An 18,215-nucleotide genomic window follows, 5' to 3' on the forward strand; every position below is an offset into this window, starting at 1 on the left:
CAACAGATAAAATCAGAAGAATTGGCAGGGATTTTTCCCGTATAAATGGTATTAGTTATAAAATTTCTGCTCACTCTAGGGTTTCACAGGGGCGTCCTGCTCATGGCCTAGCTCCCTCGTGCAGAAAGCCCCAGCAAGGGCAGGGAGAAGTAAATTTCAGGCATGACCAATAATATATACACTGGGTTCTAAGCCAATGCAAATGTGCTGAAAGTTCATCAGATGACTTTTCACTGATTATTCCTCCAGGACCCATCCAGCTATTGAGAAGTCAGTTTCCATAATTCTTCTCCATGCAGCAGAACTTGCCAGGGGCCTGGAATACAATTTAGGCTACAGTCAGATGGGATTTGCACTTCGTCCAACCCTGCAAAGTCACTCCTTGGCTATTATTTTTCACTCTATTGTAAATAGCAAGAGGCAGATGAAAAGGTAAAAAATATGTTGGTTGGAAGATACTTATTCTCGCCTACCTAGGGTAATCAAGAGGAGACATCAGCTCCAGATTTGGTAAGTAATAACTCACATTTGACTTTAATACACTGTGATAAACTTTGAGGAATATATCTTTTAAAACATAAAATGCTTTCCCTCTGATTTAAAGTTTGGGGGATTGGTCCTGCACCGTAGGCAGGTTAGATTTAGCATCTCTGGAAATTCCAGAGCCATTTTAAACGACTCTTTTTTGATCACTTGCTGCAGCTCCAGCTTTCAAAGAGAATGAGATGTTTTGGGAATGAATTGTGATGGACTTATATGAAAATTTATATGACCCAGAATTGGATTTGTTCCCCGGGAATATTATAGATTATGTTTTATGTTGGAATTACATCAGTGTGCAGAGCAGCAGAAGGCTGGCTTAATGTAGCTAAAAATATACCTTGACTTTCCACTTGGAATAGATCCCCCCACCCCCCCTGCAACCCGCTCCTTCCCTAATGAAAATAATGGCTTCATGACTCATATATGTGATAGACAGTAGGGAATATTTGAGTCTTAAAATAAGAAGAGTTTTGAGAAAGGGCTAATGATCCTTTTCTAATTTCTTTCCCATCCATCTCTTCCCTCCTGTTTCCCTGTCACCATCCTATTTCAGGCCTTCATCACCCCATGCCTTTACTGCAAGTGCCACTTTGTTCGTGTCCAGTCTCTCCTTGCCATAATCTGTCCCTTACACTTCTACATCTCAAGGCTTTCTCACACGGTACTTTACTCATGGAATCCCCTGCCATTCATCCGTGGCTCTTCATCTGCTCCCAAGTAACATACAAACTAGCCTTCGAGGTCCTTTCTAGACACGGCTCTTGCCTCTTCTTTTCCTCCACAACCTTTCAGTTCATACCAGCACCTTAGCCCAGGCCTGCGCTAGGTCTTACCCAAAGTTGGGCAGTAGTCAGTACCCTCCTAACCAGTCACCAAGTTGGTCTCGCTCTTGCTTTTTGTCGAACCAAGTGTCCCTCAGCATATTTACACAAAGACCACTGGTGGCATGCAGGATGATTTGGGTGCCACACAGATACTTCGGTTCTCAAAATTATTTCTAACACTTTGCTAATCCATTATCGTAAAAATGTCACTTGTCGATCAAAACTTTAAGTTTATGCATGTTATTGCTTAGATTGAGAGCCATCAAAGAAGCAAGCTAACTTCATGAGATCTGTGGATCTGCTGAGGCTCTTCTGAAACATTTAGAATCCCATTTCCACCTCACCTCCCAAGGGTAGTTCGACAGACACCCCTCCTGAGCGAAGTGATTTCCTGCCATGCCCACATCGGCAGTAACCTGGTTGTAACAATGGCAGAGTTATGACACTGGCCCCCTCCTACCTTCTTGGCTTCCTACCCCAACTGGAGGGAAATGCAGCTGGTATTGCAAAGCTATTCAGCAGTGATTTGAGACATTAATATAGCTTTCTGAAGAGCCTCAATTACAAAGGATGAGCAGCTCAGCTACTGGGAAAATCTTGTTCGGTATTCTTGTTGTATTTATTTATTTTTTTAATTTACGGGAACTTGCTTTTAAATAAGGACCCACAGGCAGAAAGCGCTGAAAGAGGAAACAAAGCCAATGTTGGAGAGGGCTGAACCTCGTGAAAGCTCAGTATCCACACCATAAGTTGTGGCTTTGTAAATTCACTCTAAGTACATTTGAGAAACAATAAACCATAAAAGAGGTTGCCGTGACCTTGGTTTCTGCATAGCTTTTGAGATAAAAGGTCTAAGTATCAGAATGCATTTGGTTGACCATAGTGTTGTTGACTGATTAAAAACGTTCATGCTCCTGAACCCCTTGTAGAATGCTGATGAGGGCTGACCTGGGTGCCGTGTGCAAGATGGATTCTTGAGGCAGAGATCAAAGTTGCTTTGCTAAAATGGAACACTAAAAGGTAAGCCTTCATAACTACAGATGAATGGGCCAAAGCTACTGACATAAAGATTAAATTGCAATACATTGATTTTGCATTTATTACTTATTGGGGACATATCTTAAAAGCATTTTGAGTATGTTCCAAATTCTCATCATTGCACAGGATAACAACTTTTAAAACATTGACATCAGTGAATGGTTTTCTTTGAGTCTCATCATTAGATTTTTTTGATTGATTTTGCTTTAGAAGTGAATACTTGAACTTTATCTTGGTTTGATCATTCTTCATCTCTGCAGCTTCTAGGCATAGTGGTTGAAAACATGGGCTTTGAAATGAACAGACCTGAGCTCACACCTTGTGACTTTTGCTTATTGGGTGTGTGACCTCCGACAGACTATTTAATTTCCTTAAGACTCTATTTCCCCTAGAAAAATGGATTAATAATAGAATCTGTTTTATAGAGCTACTTAGAGAACTGTGATAATATATACAAAGACTTAATTAAATATTTCCTATTGAGAATTTTCTCATCTGTAAAATAAATAAGAATAATGTAGTAAAGGGAACACATGGAGGTTCTCTGCTCAACCCCTGATTATAAACTAAGAGTGCACGGTTGAGCTCATGTGTTAGTAGATGGTATTGAATCCAGGCCCAAGAAATGCTCACACACTCTTTTCCCCCACAGTTTTGACAGAGCAAGCAATATGGAAAGGAAAATACCTGGATAGGGAAAAAAAAATACATCCTTCTAGCTGTGCGAGCACCAATCAGGATGGGTCTTTCTGGCCAAACTTCAACCAGATGGTGTGGTTTAAACGTCAAGGTGTAAGTAAGGACTACTGCTTCTACTCCTTGTATCCAGATAGTTCTTAACTGAGGTCCCTCCTCAGGAATGTGAAGCAAAGAAAATGGGATGAAGCTAGCTTAGTCGAAGGTCAAAGTATAAGCCTGGGGCCGAAGGAAAAATGAGAGTGGTCCTGCTTTGTTGCTGATCTTTAAGCCAACCACCCTGACCTAAATTATACCACGTTGTAAAATGGGGTCCAGTGAATGTCCTGGCCTCTGACCAAAGAGATAAACAACTCCTCTTTCAGAGACAGGGAGGGAGTTGGGGGATCATTCCTTCCATAGATTCCTTTCAAAATGTGGAGTCTTTTGAACCAGGGCTGCTAGACTTAGCAAATAGAAATATAGGACACCCAGCTAAATCTGAATTTTAGATAAGCGAGGAATTGTTTCTGTAGTATAAGTATGTCACATGCCATATTTGGGACATGCTGATAGTAAGGTGTTATTTTTGTTTATCTGAAATTTGAAGTTAACTGGGCATCCTCTGGGCTGTCTGGCAATTCTATTTCCAGTGGTGTTTTAAGGTCAGTTTGGGGATGGTTCACTGAGACTGATAGGAGGACATTCAGAGCTCTTTCTTTGTTGTGAGATGTATCCTGTGTGTTCTGGAATGTTTACGTAGCATTCCTAGTTTCTACAGGCTGAATGCTAGCAGAACTTCCCTTGCTTCCACTGTGGCAAACAAGTATGTCTCCAGACGTTGCCCAGTGTCTCTTGGAGGGCAGAGTCACCCCTAGTTGAGAACCCCTGGTTTGGGGATAATGACAAAAGCAGGACTGTGAAGCATATCAAGATGGTAGACCAGAAGGTGACACTTACAGTTGCTCCTTGAGCGACACGAGTTTGAACTGTGTGGGTCCACTTATATGTGAAATTTTTTTTCAATACATACGGTGCAGTACTATAAAAATACAGTGCAATAGTGTGAATGTATTTTCTCTTCCTTATAATTTTCTTAGTAAGATTTCCTTTTCTCTAGCTTACTTTCTTGTAAGTATGCAGTACGCAATCCATATACAAAATATGTATTAATCAACTGTTTATGTTATCAGTAAGGCTTCCAGTTAACAGCAGACTATTAGTAGTTGAGTCTGGGGAGGAATCAAAAGTTATATCATAGGATTTTCTACTGGGCAGGGGATCAGGGCCCCTAAACCTTTCACTGTTCAAGAGTCAACTGTATATCCATCCAAATAATGATCTGGGCCTGATCTGTCATCATTCCTTCCCCTCTCCCCATATCCTGGGCTCCTTCCCAGTTAAGTCAAGGGCTATCTAGACCTATGTAGAGAAGCCCAACAATACATTTTAGTTCCATGTTGATTATAATCACTAGACACTCATTCTCTGTTCACTCGGCCTTTCCAGACAGCTCACATGAGGCTATACATGGAAACTCTTTGGGTTTTAGCTCAGATATTGTCCTCAACGAACACACAACAAACTATTAAACCAGGTACTGCAATCTTATCTTAGGTCATCAGGTTGCGTTGCCTGGGTGAACTTAACATTTGATGAGCAAATCTCTTATAGTCAAACTACCTTATTTAAGTGTAAGCATTATTCCTTAGGTCCATTTATAGAAGGGGACATTTAGAGCCATTGGATCATGAATTCTGTCCTTCAAACATTTCTGTCTACACATGTAGTTAAAAAAAATGCTGAAGTGCCTTCATGTGATGCTTCCTACATGTAAAGTTTCCTTGCCTTGAATGTTTTCTCGTTTCCTTTGAAAAAACTGAAGTGACTTTTGCTTTATTAACTTTGTCCAGCATTGATAATGAACTCTGTAGACCTATCAGCTTATGTGGGGGGAAATTTTCATTAACAAGTTAAGTGTAACTATGTTTCTTCATTGCTTTCCTCTTTTTGTAGGCTTTTAGAGAAGCATTGGTTTTATAGAAATCCATTGAACAGAGCAAAGACAATGTAACTATCTTGTTATGTTGCTGTGGGGGGGGGGGAAATCTCTGTTTTCCATTCCCTATAAATGTTGTATGTTTTCAAATCTTTTTTTTTTTATCTAATGTGCTCTCTTAAATAGGAATAGTCTGTTCCCCAAGAAGCCCATTTTAAAGAATAACATTGTCATTATTTATAATCACACGCCTTCATCATTATAGGAAAAAAAATGAGCCTTCTCAGATTCTGATATCTGTATTTAATCAATAACCACATTCCTCTTTCATCTGTCTTACCTCTGCAATTGCATTTTCCCAGCTGCGTATGTTTTATTGTATAAGAATTCAATTGAAAGAGCCATTCATGTTTGCAAAAAGGATGATGTTTTATTATTGGTTATAAAGAAAAGAAATTTCATACTTTGTATAACCAACCCTTTCTGTTATAGCGTGGTGAATTCTGAGAGTGGGGAGCAAGTTAACTAACCGTGGAGAGACCACAGAAAAATCTTGCAGTATTGTGACCACATTATAAAATCAGCCCTGGCAATTTTTATGTCTCTAATTGACAAGCATTCGACTCACATTTGAAATGCATAATCTTTGCACAGTTGAAGAGTATAGACTAGAAAGGGATAAGCGATAATGGTCAAAATATGTAACACTAAGGTGACAGGGCCTCATCGATGACACCAGCCAGGTACCATCTTATTGGAACGGGATCCCAGAGACCCTGCAACTGCCAGGTGTTCTTCTTTTAGTGGCTGGCACCATGGGAAGGTGGGATGGGTGCTTGGAGAGGGGCCAGGGTGGCTGGAGGCATAGAGGAAACACTAAGGAGGTACAAGGTAACAACTGTTTATGAGCCGGTCTGGTAGTATTTTAATATTCGAACCATCGAAACAGCTGTACCATGGTGTAGCAGCTGGACTGGGAAGTGGAAAACTATCGAGTGGTGCAGTGTAGTTAGAAAATGAGACCACCAGTTGGAGTTCGTAACGTTGCCCTCAACTCACTGTGTGGTCTGGGGTAAGTTAGTTCTTGGGACCCCTATTTTCTCTTATGGAGAACGAGAATATTGGATTGGAACAGTCCTAGGTTCCCTTCCTATTCTAGGAATCCACTTCTTTTCCCTGCTAATGGTCTGCAGTTCTAAGCATAGAGTCTAGAGTTGTCCTTGAACTTCTGAAAAGCAGAGAGGCTGAGGTATTTGGCAGGCAGTATAGGGCACTGTCATGCTCTGTGGTTCGTCAAACAGGAACAAAGCTGCATTAACCGTCCCTGCGCTGTTATTGTCAGGAGCAAGACAGGAGCAGTTAAATACCTTTCTATAAGCAGCTTAAAAACATTTTTTTAAAGATTAATAGTTTTCAACATGGGGAGGGATTTCTTACAGAATAGAAAAATGTGCTCATTTATGAAAGACACAAAATAAATGTTGCTTTTGCCTGAAAGTACCCAAGTCAGGTGAAAGCAGATACTTTGGTATTATTTGTTGTTTGACTGGATTGTGGAAAGTTCCCTCTCCTCCTCATTTCACTTCTGTGTTCTTTGGTTACTGATAGAAAAGTGTGTGTGTGTGTGTGTGTGTGTGTGTGTGTATTTCCGTGGGAATGTATAAGCACACATTAATGAACAATTCCGTGCCTTACTAAAAGTAAAGAAGAATCCAATATAACTTCAACCTAGGTGTGTTTTCCCCCAAAATGTTTGTTTTAATTTGTTTGAGTTGAAAATCATTTTCCAAGTTTATATCACATCTTAACATTTTTTTTCTGTAAGTATGAGGAGGTACTCAGCATAATTGTGAATTACTTTAATTATCAGAAAAGGAAAAATATGATTTCTGACGCACATGCTGTATTAGGAGACTCATGGTGAATTAGTACCTAAACATGTATTTCTTCTGGATTCCTGCATAAGTGATAGTTTAGTGAAATGAACTGATTCTGTTTTAATATCCTGTTGCTTATTGTACCTGACAAACAGAAATGAGGAAAATGAAGAATTGATTATCTGGGGTCATTTTTGTGAAACTTGCATATAATTCCCATTTACGCTCATTGGAATAAAGAAGAGTATTTCTGTAACAAATTAAGAACATGCATAACCTGTTATGACATAGTCATAGATGTATAATAATATGGTCTAGAATTACAGTACTCTCTTCAAGTACATCATATTCAAAATTCACTGGAGATGTCTTAGAGACATCTGTTGTAATTACAGGAACATGGTTTCTAATTCATTTAATTCCCTTTCCTACCTAAACTGTACATATAAGTGAATTTTAAGAGACTGTATAAATAAATTTTTAATTACAAAATGATGTTATACAATACATTATTAATAATAACCAACAATGCATAATGTTTATGCATGAGGCCATTACAAAGACAAGCTAATGTATGTCAGTTCCAAAAGAATGTACTAATTTGTCCTGAATTTGTGAATGAAGTTGAATCCATGATGCAAGCCAATGAACGCAGTAACACAGAGTGGTTTAGCATGCTTTTTTGCAGTCAAGAAACACCTTGTACCTATGGCATTTACGAGGTATTTAAGATCGTTCATCACACATGATCAAGATATTTTTTTCCAACGAGCCATGCAGTAATGAAATTTGGAATAAGACCATTGAGTTGACAACACTACCCTTGCCAGCCAGGTGCAGAATAAAATGGTCTATGGCATCCAAGAAATGCGTACAATCCTTACATTTCAGCGCATAGAAATCAGTCTTATTGTCATGGAGTTTCCCTGTGGGGCCAAAGGGTCTGCCGGAACGTCGTTGACTTCATTGTGCTAGCGGTAACAGATTTCTGAAATCTCCATGGCCAACTCCAGACACTCGCTGGTCTCGTGGCAAGATTCAAAAAGACTGCAGTCGACGTCACAGTTGCACTTGCAGTCGTGCCGCGGGTGGCTTTCATCCGAGGTGTGGTGGTACCTGTGAGACGGGCAGCACAGGTTGGTACACACTGTTTCGCACGTATCTGGGAGCATCAGGAGGCAGTCCCAAAACTGGCAAAACAGACAGGTGAGGATGAGAGAGGCACACTCCTCTGTTTAAAGAAGAAGGAGAAGGAAAAGAAGAGGAAGAAATTAATGGTGGCACGTAGAGGGGCGTCTCCGAAGGACAGGCAGGTGGGGTGGCACGCGTGATAACTTTATGGCCAACTCTTAATTGTCCATATTAGGGGTAAAGTACACCATTACTCTTCCCCACCTCCCTGCCGTACCCGCTCTACTTAAGTAATTGCTTTATTAACTTCCTGAGCATTTCTATTGATTCCACATAATCTGGTTATTTAAAGTGCTGTCACTTTTCTAAACTCCTTTATTTACTTTGCCGGCAGAGGTGCTGAGAAGCCACGCAATTAGCTACCTATCTGGAAACCTTGCAGCTGTCTGAAAAATAGCCGGTCCTCTGCAGGTGCAGGGAGCTTTCAGGAGCAATTAGGGCTGGGGACAAGGAGAGACTGTACACATTTCCGGCTTCTCGTCACCAGGCTTTCTCATTTGTATGGTGTGGATTCCCATAAATCTGCCACACCCATATTCGCATGCCAGCGAAAAGCACATTTCAAAACCCAGAGAAAGAATTTTTTAAATAGAGTTTTTGTTTTGGTTGTATTTTGTTTTCAATCCCTGCGTCCTTTGTCCTCCAGTTTGGGGAAGCCTTGATTTTATATTCATGTTAAATGAAATACGTCATCATATGCCTGAAAGCGTAGAAATCTTCTCAATCCTCCTTAAGAAAATTGGTTTAAAAATTTACTACTGCAGACTTGTAAAAATCGGAAAAGTATCTCTAAGGTATTGAAGGTAATTGGTACTTCTAGCCAAACAGCTGTGATGGGTTATAGATTATGATATTTTTTGTTTCCATAAAGGGAATTAGTTAGGAGATGCAGCAACTCTCTTGTTAAAATCATAACTTGTTTTTTAGTTAAGTCTCAAAAACATGTAAGCACTTTATAAATGGGAAGGTAAGTATGTTTACATGATATATCATCCAATTAATGAAAATCACTATCCTGAAGATTGTTCGTGGCTGAAAGTAACATTCCGGCCTGAATTGGAGAAACATCTCCTCCTCCTGATGGGTTTATCAAATCAATTAAAGTTATATTTTCGCAAGGATTTATTTTCTTTCCAATAAGAATGTTAATGTTAATAAATTCTGGTTTTCAGGCTTCACTTGGCTGAGACTATCCAAGCCTGCAGGAGAGATTTTGCTCTTGGGTTCTGACTGTTCTTAGAGGCCTGTTCATTTACTTCCGACAATATTTTCCAGAAAAGTTTTTTACTTTTTTTGTTCAGATATTTGTTCATCCTTGAAAGGAGGGCAAGCATGGAAACTTGCCCTAAAAGGGAACAAATATCTTGAAGAAACTTCGAGTCATTATATAAAGGTCGAAAATGACTGTGCATATAGGTAAACCAAAGTCTTCGTTCTTGCCTCTGTCCCATGTGCCATCCCTGCCTCACACCCTCCTTTCCTTTCTTCCCAATCAGACAGTGATAAAGAACCTCAAGGTGACTTTTATGACTCCTTTAATTGCCATATATTGTTGCAGGTGCTGTGGCTGTACCTAAGTATTTCTGGTTTAGGAAGCATATCCCATAATACCTCCAGGGTGTATGCACTCATCTCTTTGCCAGATGGGGTGTATTTTTTTATTCACTTAGAGCCAGCTTCCAGCATGTGGCCAAGTCACCCATATAAGTCACCACAAACCAGCCACAAAAATTCAGGAGTCAGTTAGTACAGTACATAGACTCTATTTTACGTATGCATTTCTGAGGAGGGCATGTTGGTGGTCAAAGATACGGAGCATAAAACCTCATCAACTTACGCTGATGCCAGCAAGGTTACTAGAGCAGCCCCTGGAAAAGAAGAAGTTCTCCGTACAAAATATCCCAAGCAAATGCTCCATATCCTTCAGGCTGGAGGCTTAAGAGACTTACTCACGCTAGGATCGTATAAAAATGATCCCACTAGATCTGTGTCCTTTGTAGATGTCAGGGTAAAAGTTTGATTTGCAGGTAAGTTAGGGTGGGAGCTGGTGACATGGGGATGGGAGTTGGGGTTTTGTATCAAAGTGTAGAGACCCTATTTGTGAAATGGCCTTATAATTTCCTGAGGGCATATAATCTTTTGGTTTAACTCCTCTTGCCAATGTTTTCTCAAGTTGGCAGACTCCGGAGGTCTCTGCTTCTGATGTACACCGTAGGTTTTATTTGCACACACACAAAAATGTTTGGCCTAATCCTTTGGCCAAACTGGTATTTGTTTTCTTCTATTTTGCATTTGAGAATAGAGCTCTTTTTTTTTTTTCCCTGTGTATAAGTCAGTCCTTTTTATTTGGTTATAAAAGGCAGAGCCTCTTGCCCAAAAAAACATGGCAACATTGATGAATTGAAAACAGATTTTTCCAAACTTTCAAGAGTGTTGAAAACTTTTCCTAAAAGGCACATTAAATAATTCTACACGGGCAGGCAAAACTGTTTTGCATATGGGCAATTTTTGTTTGCACAAAAGTAACACAAGCAGTTCAGGGGGAAATTTGCAAGTGTTTGAAAAGAGAGTTGGACCTCTCCTTCTCCTGCCTGAATGGGTGTATTTTCCTTTGCCTGCACTATTTCTTGGGGCTTTAATGTTTAGTAAACATGATATGCAAAGTCATAGCCCATGATTAGCACCCCTACTCTCAGCCCATCCCAAAGAGTATGCTGTGCGTCCATCTGCCTCCTTCACATGGCTTCTGCAATGTCTTCAAGACATCTCCCACTCACCAAGGCCAGGCTGCACCACGGCCCTCCCTCATTCCTTATTCCACAAACCTTCGGCTTTCTCTTGTGAATGGCTCTTGCACACTCACATGAAATGAACAGAAAGCTGGGACTCATTCCTGTCATTTTCCTTTTCCCCATCATACCGCCCCCCCGCCCCCCATGCAATTCCCTGCCGAATTCTGCACATTCTATCTCATATTAGTATGTGAAACTCATAAGCCTCTACCTGCCTCTAGGGCCACGCCATAGTTCTAGCCACTCTTGGCCATCGTCAGGTCCAAAGCAATAGCTTCCTATCGAACACACTGGTTTTTACGTGAGTGCAGCTCAGATTCATCGTCTCCTGTGATATTCTTTCACTGGAAATGAGATGAGCTCACTTCCCCCGTAAAGTCCCCCATCCTGGTCGTAGCCCATATGCCTTCGTATAGGTTTCTGCCTATTTCTCTGGCTTCCCATCCTAATCTTCTCCTCACCGACTGCACTCCAGTCACACTGGTTCTCTTTTGTTCAGATCCTGGGATACACCAAACTCCGCGCCTTTGTGCATGCTCTCTCTTTGGCCTGTGTTCCATAAACCCCTGCCTCACAGCTTGACCTGATTCCTACTCAGCCTCTGAGTCTTTAGCTTAAAACACCTTCTCTCTAAATCACACCCTGTTGAAACTCTCATAGCACTCTATTTTTTCCTCATAGTACTGACCACAGGATGCTATGAAGCTAAATCGTTTGTGAATGGGTTTCTCTCCCTACTAGCACCTGAATTATAAGAAAGCTGTATCTCTTGTTGAGTGAAAGAATGAGTAAATGAATGATGGGAGATAAATAAAGTGGTCCCCATTTTTTAGATGAAAAGACTAAGGCTCAGGGATTGTCCCTGAATGTCCTGAGTCTTTCAACTTTAAGGTGGTGGGTGAGAGGTTCAAATGTCAGTCATTCTGGATCCAAAGCCTGTGCTCTCTTATCCATTGTTACATTGGAAGCAGATGCTTGGCCCTCTGTACTTTATGTGCTCCTCACATAGGTCCTGAAGTGGGCCTGAGTTGAGTCCTATCACAATTCTTTTATAGATGGGGAAATAGTGGCTCAGGGAATTTAAGAAGCATAGGAAATGGTGAATCTGTGATTTGACTCAAACTGTCCCCTCCAGAGCTCTTAACCCTGCAGCTGGCCTGCCCTTCAGAAGGCTCACACCTCCTCTGTCATGATCCAACATGGCGCAGGACGTGGCCAGCTTGTGGAAGGCCTGCTCTCCCTTCTCCTCCCTGCTCTGCTCTGTATTCCCAAGACTGCTAAAGTCTGTTTTCAAGGTTCTGTCAAGCGGCTTCTCACCAACCTCAGCCAATGGGAAGCAGTGACAGGAAAAGAGGGTGGGGAGCGGGGGAGAAGGGAATGCAGGGGGTATTTCTTCTCCCCTCTCTCTGCTTTGAGTGGTGTCTCAGGTGTATCTACCCCTTGGTTTTATCTCTTTCTGAAAATCCTTCTTTCTGTGGCTACTGTTAATGCCACTTACTAGTGGTGTGTCAAGTAATGGTTAGTTGCTGGTGGCCTATGAGCTCAGGCCAGTGCTTGTCATTTACTAGTGGCCTGGGAGGGACCAAGGGAAGAGGTGTCAGAGCCTTGTTGCTAAGTCCTGGGAGGCCTCACTACTCCCTTACCTGGCTTTTCACCTCTCCTAATATCTTCGTAACTAGGTCTCTGTATGTTGACGTCCCTTTATTGACTGCCTTGGCATCCTGGCCCGGGCTGTAATCACTGCTCTCAGAGCACCCAGCTCGCTTTCCCACCTCTTACCTCCTTAAATCCGGATCAGGGAAGGTTCGAGAAGGAGCCATGACCTGCAAGCCTTGCAGCCAAAAGCGGTATTTGTGCGCAAAAAGCCATGACAAAAACCTGCTTAGGTTGTTTCATTTCCTTTTTACACCCCTAGGGTACCTTTAGGACACTGAGGCTGTAATGTGCTAAGTGATACCCTAATGATGCTGAAGGATTAACGCAGCCTCCAGAGGTGCTAAATGTACAGCTGGGGATTGGCTAATTAAGAGGGAGAATCTGTCTCATTAGAAAGGATCATGTTTAATTATAGTGGAAAAGGTAACAATGCAAGGAGTTTCCACCAGGGTATCAGAGATCAGCCTCGCAGTCGTGGTCCAGTACTCACTGGGTTTGCCCTCCCAGCTTTGAATCTTGTCACCAAAATGCCTGGAATTCAGAGGAGGGAGAGACAGTGGAGGATGTAGCTGTCTCCTGTAGTTCTGATGGTTTTCCTCAGCTCCAGAAACATTCACCCGCTAGTTTGGGAATCACTATGCAAAGTAGCAAGAATGTGGTTCTTCCATAAAGGGTCCCACATAAACAACATTCTCCCCCTCCCATCCCCTCAAAGCAAGTAACCTGGCCCAAACCCAGTATTCTAATATGTTAATGGTTAATGTGTGGTCACCGCAGATTCAGCATAATCATGAGATTCATGACACAGTGGCTCCGACTAATTACTCAAAGTTTTTGGTGAAAAAGTATACAAATTGGCTCCCACTCTTCCAACATTAAGTTTTTTTTTTAAAAAAAAGTCTGTAATGTAGAATAGGAATAAATAAAGTGTGACTGAATGCCTTTCTCTAGCTGGGGTATCATCCCTGATGTTATCAATTTTAATAGCTACTTAAATATGTCAAGATCTATTTAAGTTCAGACAAGCACAACTAACGTTCAAGTCAGTTCTTTAGAACGAGGATGACTGGATTTGGGTGATACTTAGTAAATTTGTGCTTATGTTTTTTTCTGAGCAAATGAACTGAAATAATTATAAAATTGAAACATTTTATAAGGTGACACTACCGCATTTAATTGTATGAAATTTACAGTGTAGAAAATGTAATCATTTTATTCAGTAGTCCATGGTGTAATTAAGACTATTCTTTTGAGGTATCTTGTATTTATGATTTTCCTCTTCCACCTGGATGAGACATCTCAGATTCAAAATTATACATCAATTAGGTGTATTCTCAGGATTCTTTTTAAGGAGCCTCTTTTCGACTATTGTGTATATGCTTGATTTTATTACCCACAGGGATGCCTTTGCAATCAGAGTGTAGAAACAGAAGCAGAGACACAGACAGTGCTCTGGACTTTTTCCATTTTATTCGGGAAAGGGACCACACAGGATGAGCCACAATTTAATAATAAAGTAATGTTGCAGCACATAGTGTGTGATGTGCAGTAAAGATCCTTTTAAATTCCCATCAGAGCACACACCATGAACTGTGCTAATGGATGTAACACATTTTACAAAATCTGCATGTGTGAGGCTTTTCCATTCTGTTTTAAGTGGGGCAATGTATATAAATAATAGATATTAGCAATTAAGCATCCATTCCTATGCACTCATTTATACATTTGAAAATAAATTAACCACAAACTACATGAAAGTGGATGCAATCTTCTCTTTTCCCTTCTGTTTCCCCTGCTGTTCCTGCAAGATATTTCTGTATTTATCTCAGTACGAACAATGACCCCAGCTCTCAATTTCTGCATCCTTAAATTAATTACTATAAAAATTCTCCAACTTAACTCTTGATATCCTTGATGTTGGCTGTTTAAGATAATGAGAGCTTCCTACCCACATTTGTAGGCCCTAGTTGGAATGTTTCTCTCTTTTATCCAGATACCAAAAACTCTTACGTTGCTGATGGGGGGAGTTCACACTGTGAGAATGGATTAGCGGGCTGTTACCTGTGTTGTTGGCCTACAATTGTAATTTTCCGGGTTGTACCAGCCTCTCAGCCAGAGCTTAAGAAGAACAGTCTAATTCAACTGTCCTCATGAATCTCCTCTGCTCTTCAAAAACAAGAGGAAGTCGTTCTTTTCCTGCGTGAGGCCCCTGATTATCCATTGCCATTTTCATGGAGTGGTCATTTTGGCCCTTTCCTGAGAATACAAGGGTTCAGGTACCATCTCAGCTACGCCTGCCCTTCTCATTCTCCCTGGATCCCCAATAGGACAAATCAGAGTGGTTCTGGACGGCATTGTGTTGTACTGTGTGGATATGTACAACGGCAATTCCTAATTCTGGGGTCATTACAACCAAGACCCGTTACACGTAAGATCCGTGCATCCTTGATGCAAGCCGATCCTGTATCACCTGTTTTCTTGATTGCCATGAAACACTAGCAAAGCCAGAAACTTGGGCATCATCTTGAATTTGGGGTGGTAACCCAGAAGTCCACCGGCCAAAGTTGGCCCAAAGCCATGTATTGTTGGGAGCGTCTGGGGCTTCATAAATGAGATAGAAGTTTTGCCACCACCTAAGAAATGCAGAGATGTCCCGTAACGCCCTGGACCTGGCAACTCTGAGCCTCTATTTTCTTCCGGAAACAATTAGCTGGAGCTGAGTAGTGGCAGGGCTCTTCACCTTGCCATAGTCCTCGCCCACCCCTATTGTTCACTGCCCATCTTCTGCATTATTCACACTATCTCCTGGCAGCTGCAAGCAATTGTGTCTGTAGCTTCTGGTCTGAAGCATCCTTGACAATGTGTGCATAAGATCGTAAATAACATGTGTTAGAAATCTCTCCCCTTACTTTCTAAAACCAGAACCAGAATGAAAGCAAAAATCACATATCTATTATGTGCCAGGTTCTCTATTGGATCCTTTATATATGTTATTTCATTTGATCTTCAAAACACCCTATGATGTGTTACTAGCTCCATTATATATAACCGAGAGTCTGAGAGTCAGAGATGCTAAAAAACTTACCCAGGTTTATGCAGTTAATAAATTTCAGAGCCAGGAATTAAACTGATGTGATTCCAAACTCCTGCTAATACAAAGTCTATGTGTTTCTTTTTTCTCTTTTTCAAAAAGTAAATGTTAATTTAAATCTAGACTAGTAACTAGGACCTATTACATTCTCTTTTGAGAGATTGCAAGGTTTCTTTAAATGCAAACGTAGGTATGGAACACTATGAAATTCCTGAACGGTTTATGTCTTCTGTAAAGGTCACTGCAAAGTCAACCTGAGTAAAATTACATATGTCTTGGTGTGGAGTCCATGACTTTGAACTTGACTGTGATGATCACTTAGCACCAAATCAATTTGAAGTTGGCTTTGCGAAAGGGAATGTGCCTTTAATGTCATATACAGGGGTAGTTTGGTGTAGGTTTGCACTGATCAGAATGCCCAGGAGGTGATATCAGCTAGAGTAACCAATCCTTCTTTACTGCTTGCTGATGTAAGCAGATTGATATTTTTTACAGTCTACATTTATACATTTCCAGCATTTTCATACCATTCCCCTCTGCCTTCTTCTCCTCTCAGCCTAGAGACAGGGGCTGAACAGTCCCAGATTTGAGAAAAGTTTGCCATTTTTCTTTATCTACATCATAACTCCATAGCAAGCATGATTATACCTCACTCCAGCTATTTAAAACACTTTGCCTCCGATTTCCAGCTTTGAGAGCAAACAATCTGCCAAGCACCTCATAATTGCAGAGTGACCTTGACATGTGTCATTCACCAGGGTTTTCAAATCGAAGTCTTCCTGTTTAATATTCATAAAGGCTCTTTTTTTCTAACAGCATATGTGATGATTTTACAGGGGCGGGGGTTGGGGAGCTTTATTTAGAGATGGGTTGATTCTGAGAAACATACCATCAGTGTCTCTCTGATGAACTGAAGTATCAGTTTGGAGGTAGGAAAATTTCGTTTGGCATTCTTCAAGGGAGGACAGTGATGTGCTGAATTCTGACAGTTTTTTCTCACTGGGGGTTTCCTTGGCTGGTCCATCTGTGATATTGAATTCGGATACTGAATTTATAATGATAGCATTAATGGGTTTCTCGTCTGCATGCTTTTCATTTGTGAGTTGCATATCTAGACGAAAAAAGAAAAAATACACAAACCCATTATAGTTGACGTGACCCAGTGATTTCAGAACGGACATTTGCAGAAAACTTCACACTCTAGGCTTTTATGAGAACAAGATCTTAGGTAAGAGAATGAAGCATCATTGAACAGGATCATTTTGAATAAAAATATAAGTAAGAATAAAAGAGGCAATCATGATAACATTTTACACACGTTACAAGTTTTCCTATCACAGTAATTTGTATCACTTATGTCTCCTGTGTGTGATTTTAAAATCACTTATATATTTATTTATTTTAGTGATGGGTGGAGAGAATCAAAGAATTCATTCACTTGGATCAATGAGATCTCATAGTTTGTTGTCAGCTCATTGTCAAAGTGTTTTCTGGATCCCAGGAGCAGTAGAAGGGTCTTCAATGCTGAGTAAAGTACTGCTCCATAATGTATGTGATCTCCATCACATTGTCCTGTTTGTTTCTACAAACCTCAGTTTCCTCCTCTGTATACGAGAAGTGATTATAAATGAACAGTCTAGAAGCTCATTCCTGTTTCTGATCTCGGAGAGTCTCAGTTGCCATTCTTTTCCCTGCCTTGGCATTTGTTAAGCTCCCAGTCAGGTGATCATCAATGTGAGCTTTGGGGGTAGGCTTTTTGGAACATGTTTTATTTCCATAGAACCACCTAGAAAGGAACCTCCAGCAAAGTCCTGGACTGAGATTCTGGTTTGGAGCATCATAGAGAAGACCAAGAAGCCCTAGTTGCCTCATGTCTTTGAGAACTCCCATATTCATTTGTTCATTCGTTCATTCATTCATTCATTCATTCCCACCTAACAATTGAGGGCCTGTTACATAAGAAGCACTGAACTGGGCACTGGGGGTACAGTGGTACCTGAGACAGGCATGGTCCTCAACTTTCACAAGCATCAAACATGTTAGCAGAGAAATAACGAAGTCACAATATCGAGGAGTGTAGGACAGAGAGAAACACACCATGAAATTACATTAGAGAGAGAACCAGGCTGGGTAGTAACTTACCTACACCTGTTAAACAGAATCCTAAAACCTAGGAAGGAATTAACAGAAGGTATTCTCAAACTTGTGGACCAGCTGGTTCCTAGGGATGATTTGAGACCTAAACAAGTGGCAGTCCTGGTGATTTAGCAGCCCTACTGGGAGATGGTGAGGATTCATTCTGGAGACTTGCATTCTTGTCGCTAACACAATGCCGGGTTGATCCAATAATGCTCATTGAGTGACTAGAATCAACAATACAACAACCAACATGGTTTTTCCCATGTTCACACAGCTCATGCAAGAAGTGTATTCTTGCCACCACCCATTTTCATCATCTTTTCAAAAGTTGCTTTGTTTCGGGCAGATGGAAAACTCTACAGGGTCCTGCCTCCTAGGGCAGTGGTTCCC

General features: G+C 40.9%; 1 protein-coding gene across 1 annotated transcript; it reads right to left on the minus strand.

Moving 5' to 3' along the window:
• Nucleotides 1-7,927: 7,927 nt before the first annotated feature.
• MDFIC2 (MyoD family inhibitor domain containing 2) lies at nt 7,928-17,695 on the minus strand. Its single transcript, XM_047836049.1, has 3 exons — nt 17,683-17,695; nt 16,576-16,797; nt 7,928-8,187 (listed from the first exon to the last, which is right to left on the minus strand). The coding sequence occupies exons 1-3, from the start codon at nt 17,693-17,695 to the stop codon at nt 7,928-7,930; spliced, it is 495 nt and encodes a 164-aa protein (XP_047692005.1).
• Between the last annotated feature and the right edge of the window lie 520 nt (nt 17,696-18,215).

The sequence above is a fragment of the Prionailurus viverrinus genome, chromosome A2 (genome assembly GCF_022837055.1).
Source record: "Prionailurus viverrinus isolate Anna chromosome A2, UM_Priviv_1.0, whole genome shotgun sequence".
NCBI lineage: Eukaryota > Metazoa > Chordata > Mammalia > Carnivora > Felidae > Prionailurus > Prionailurus viverrinus.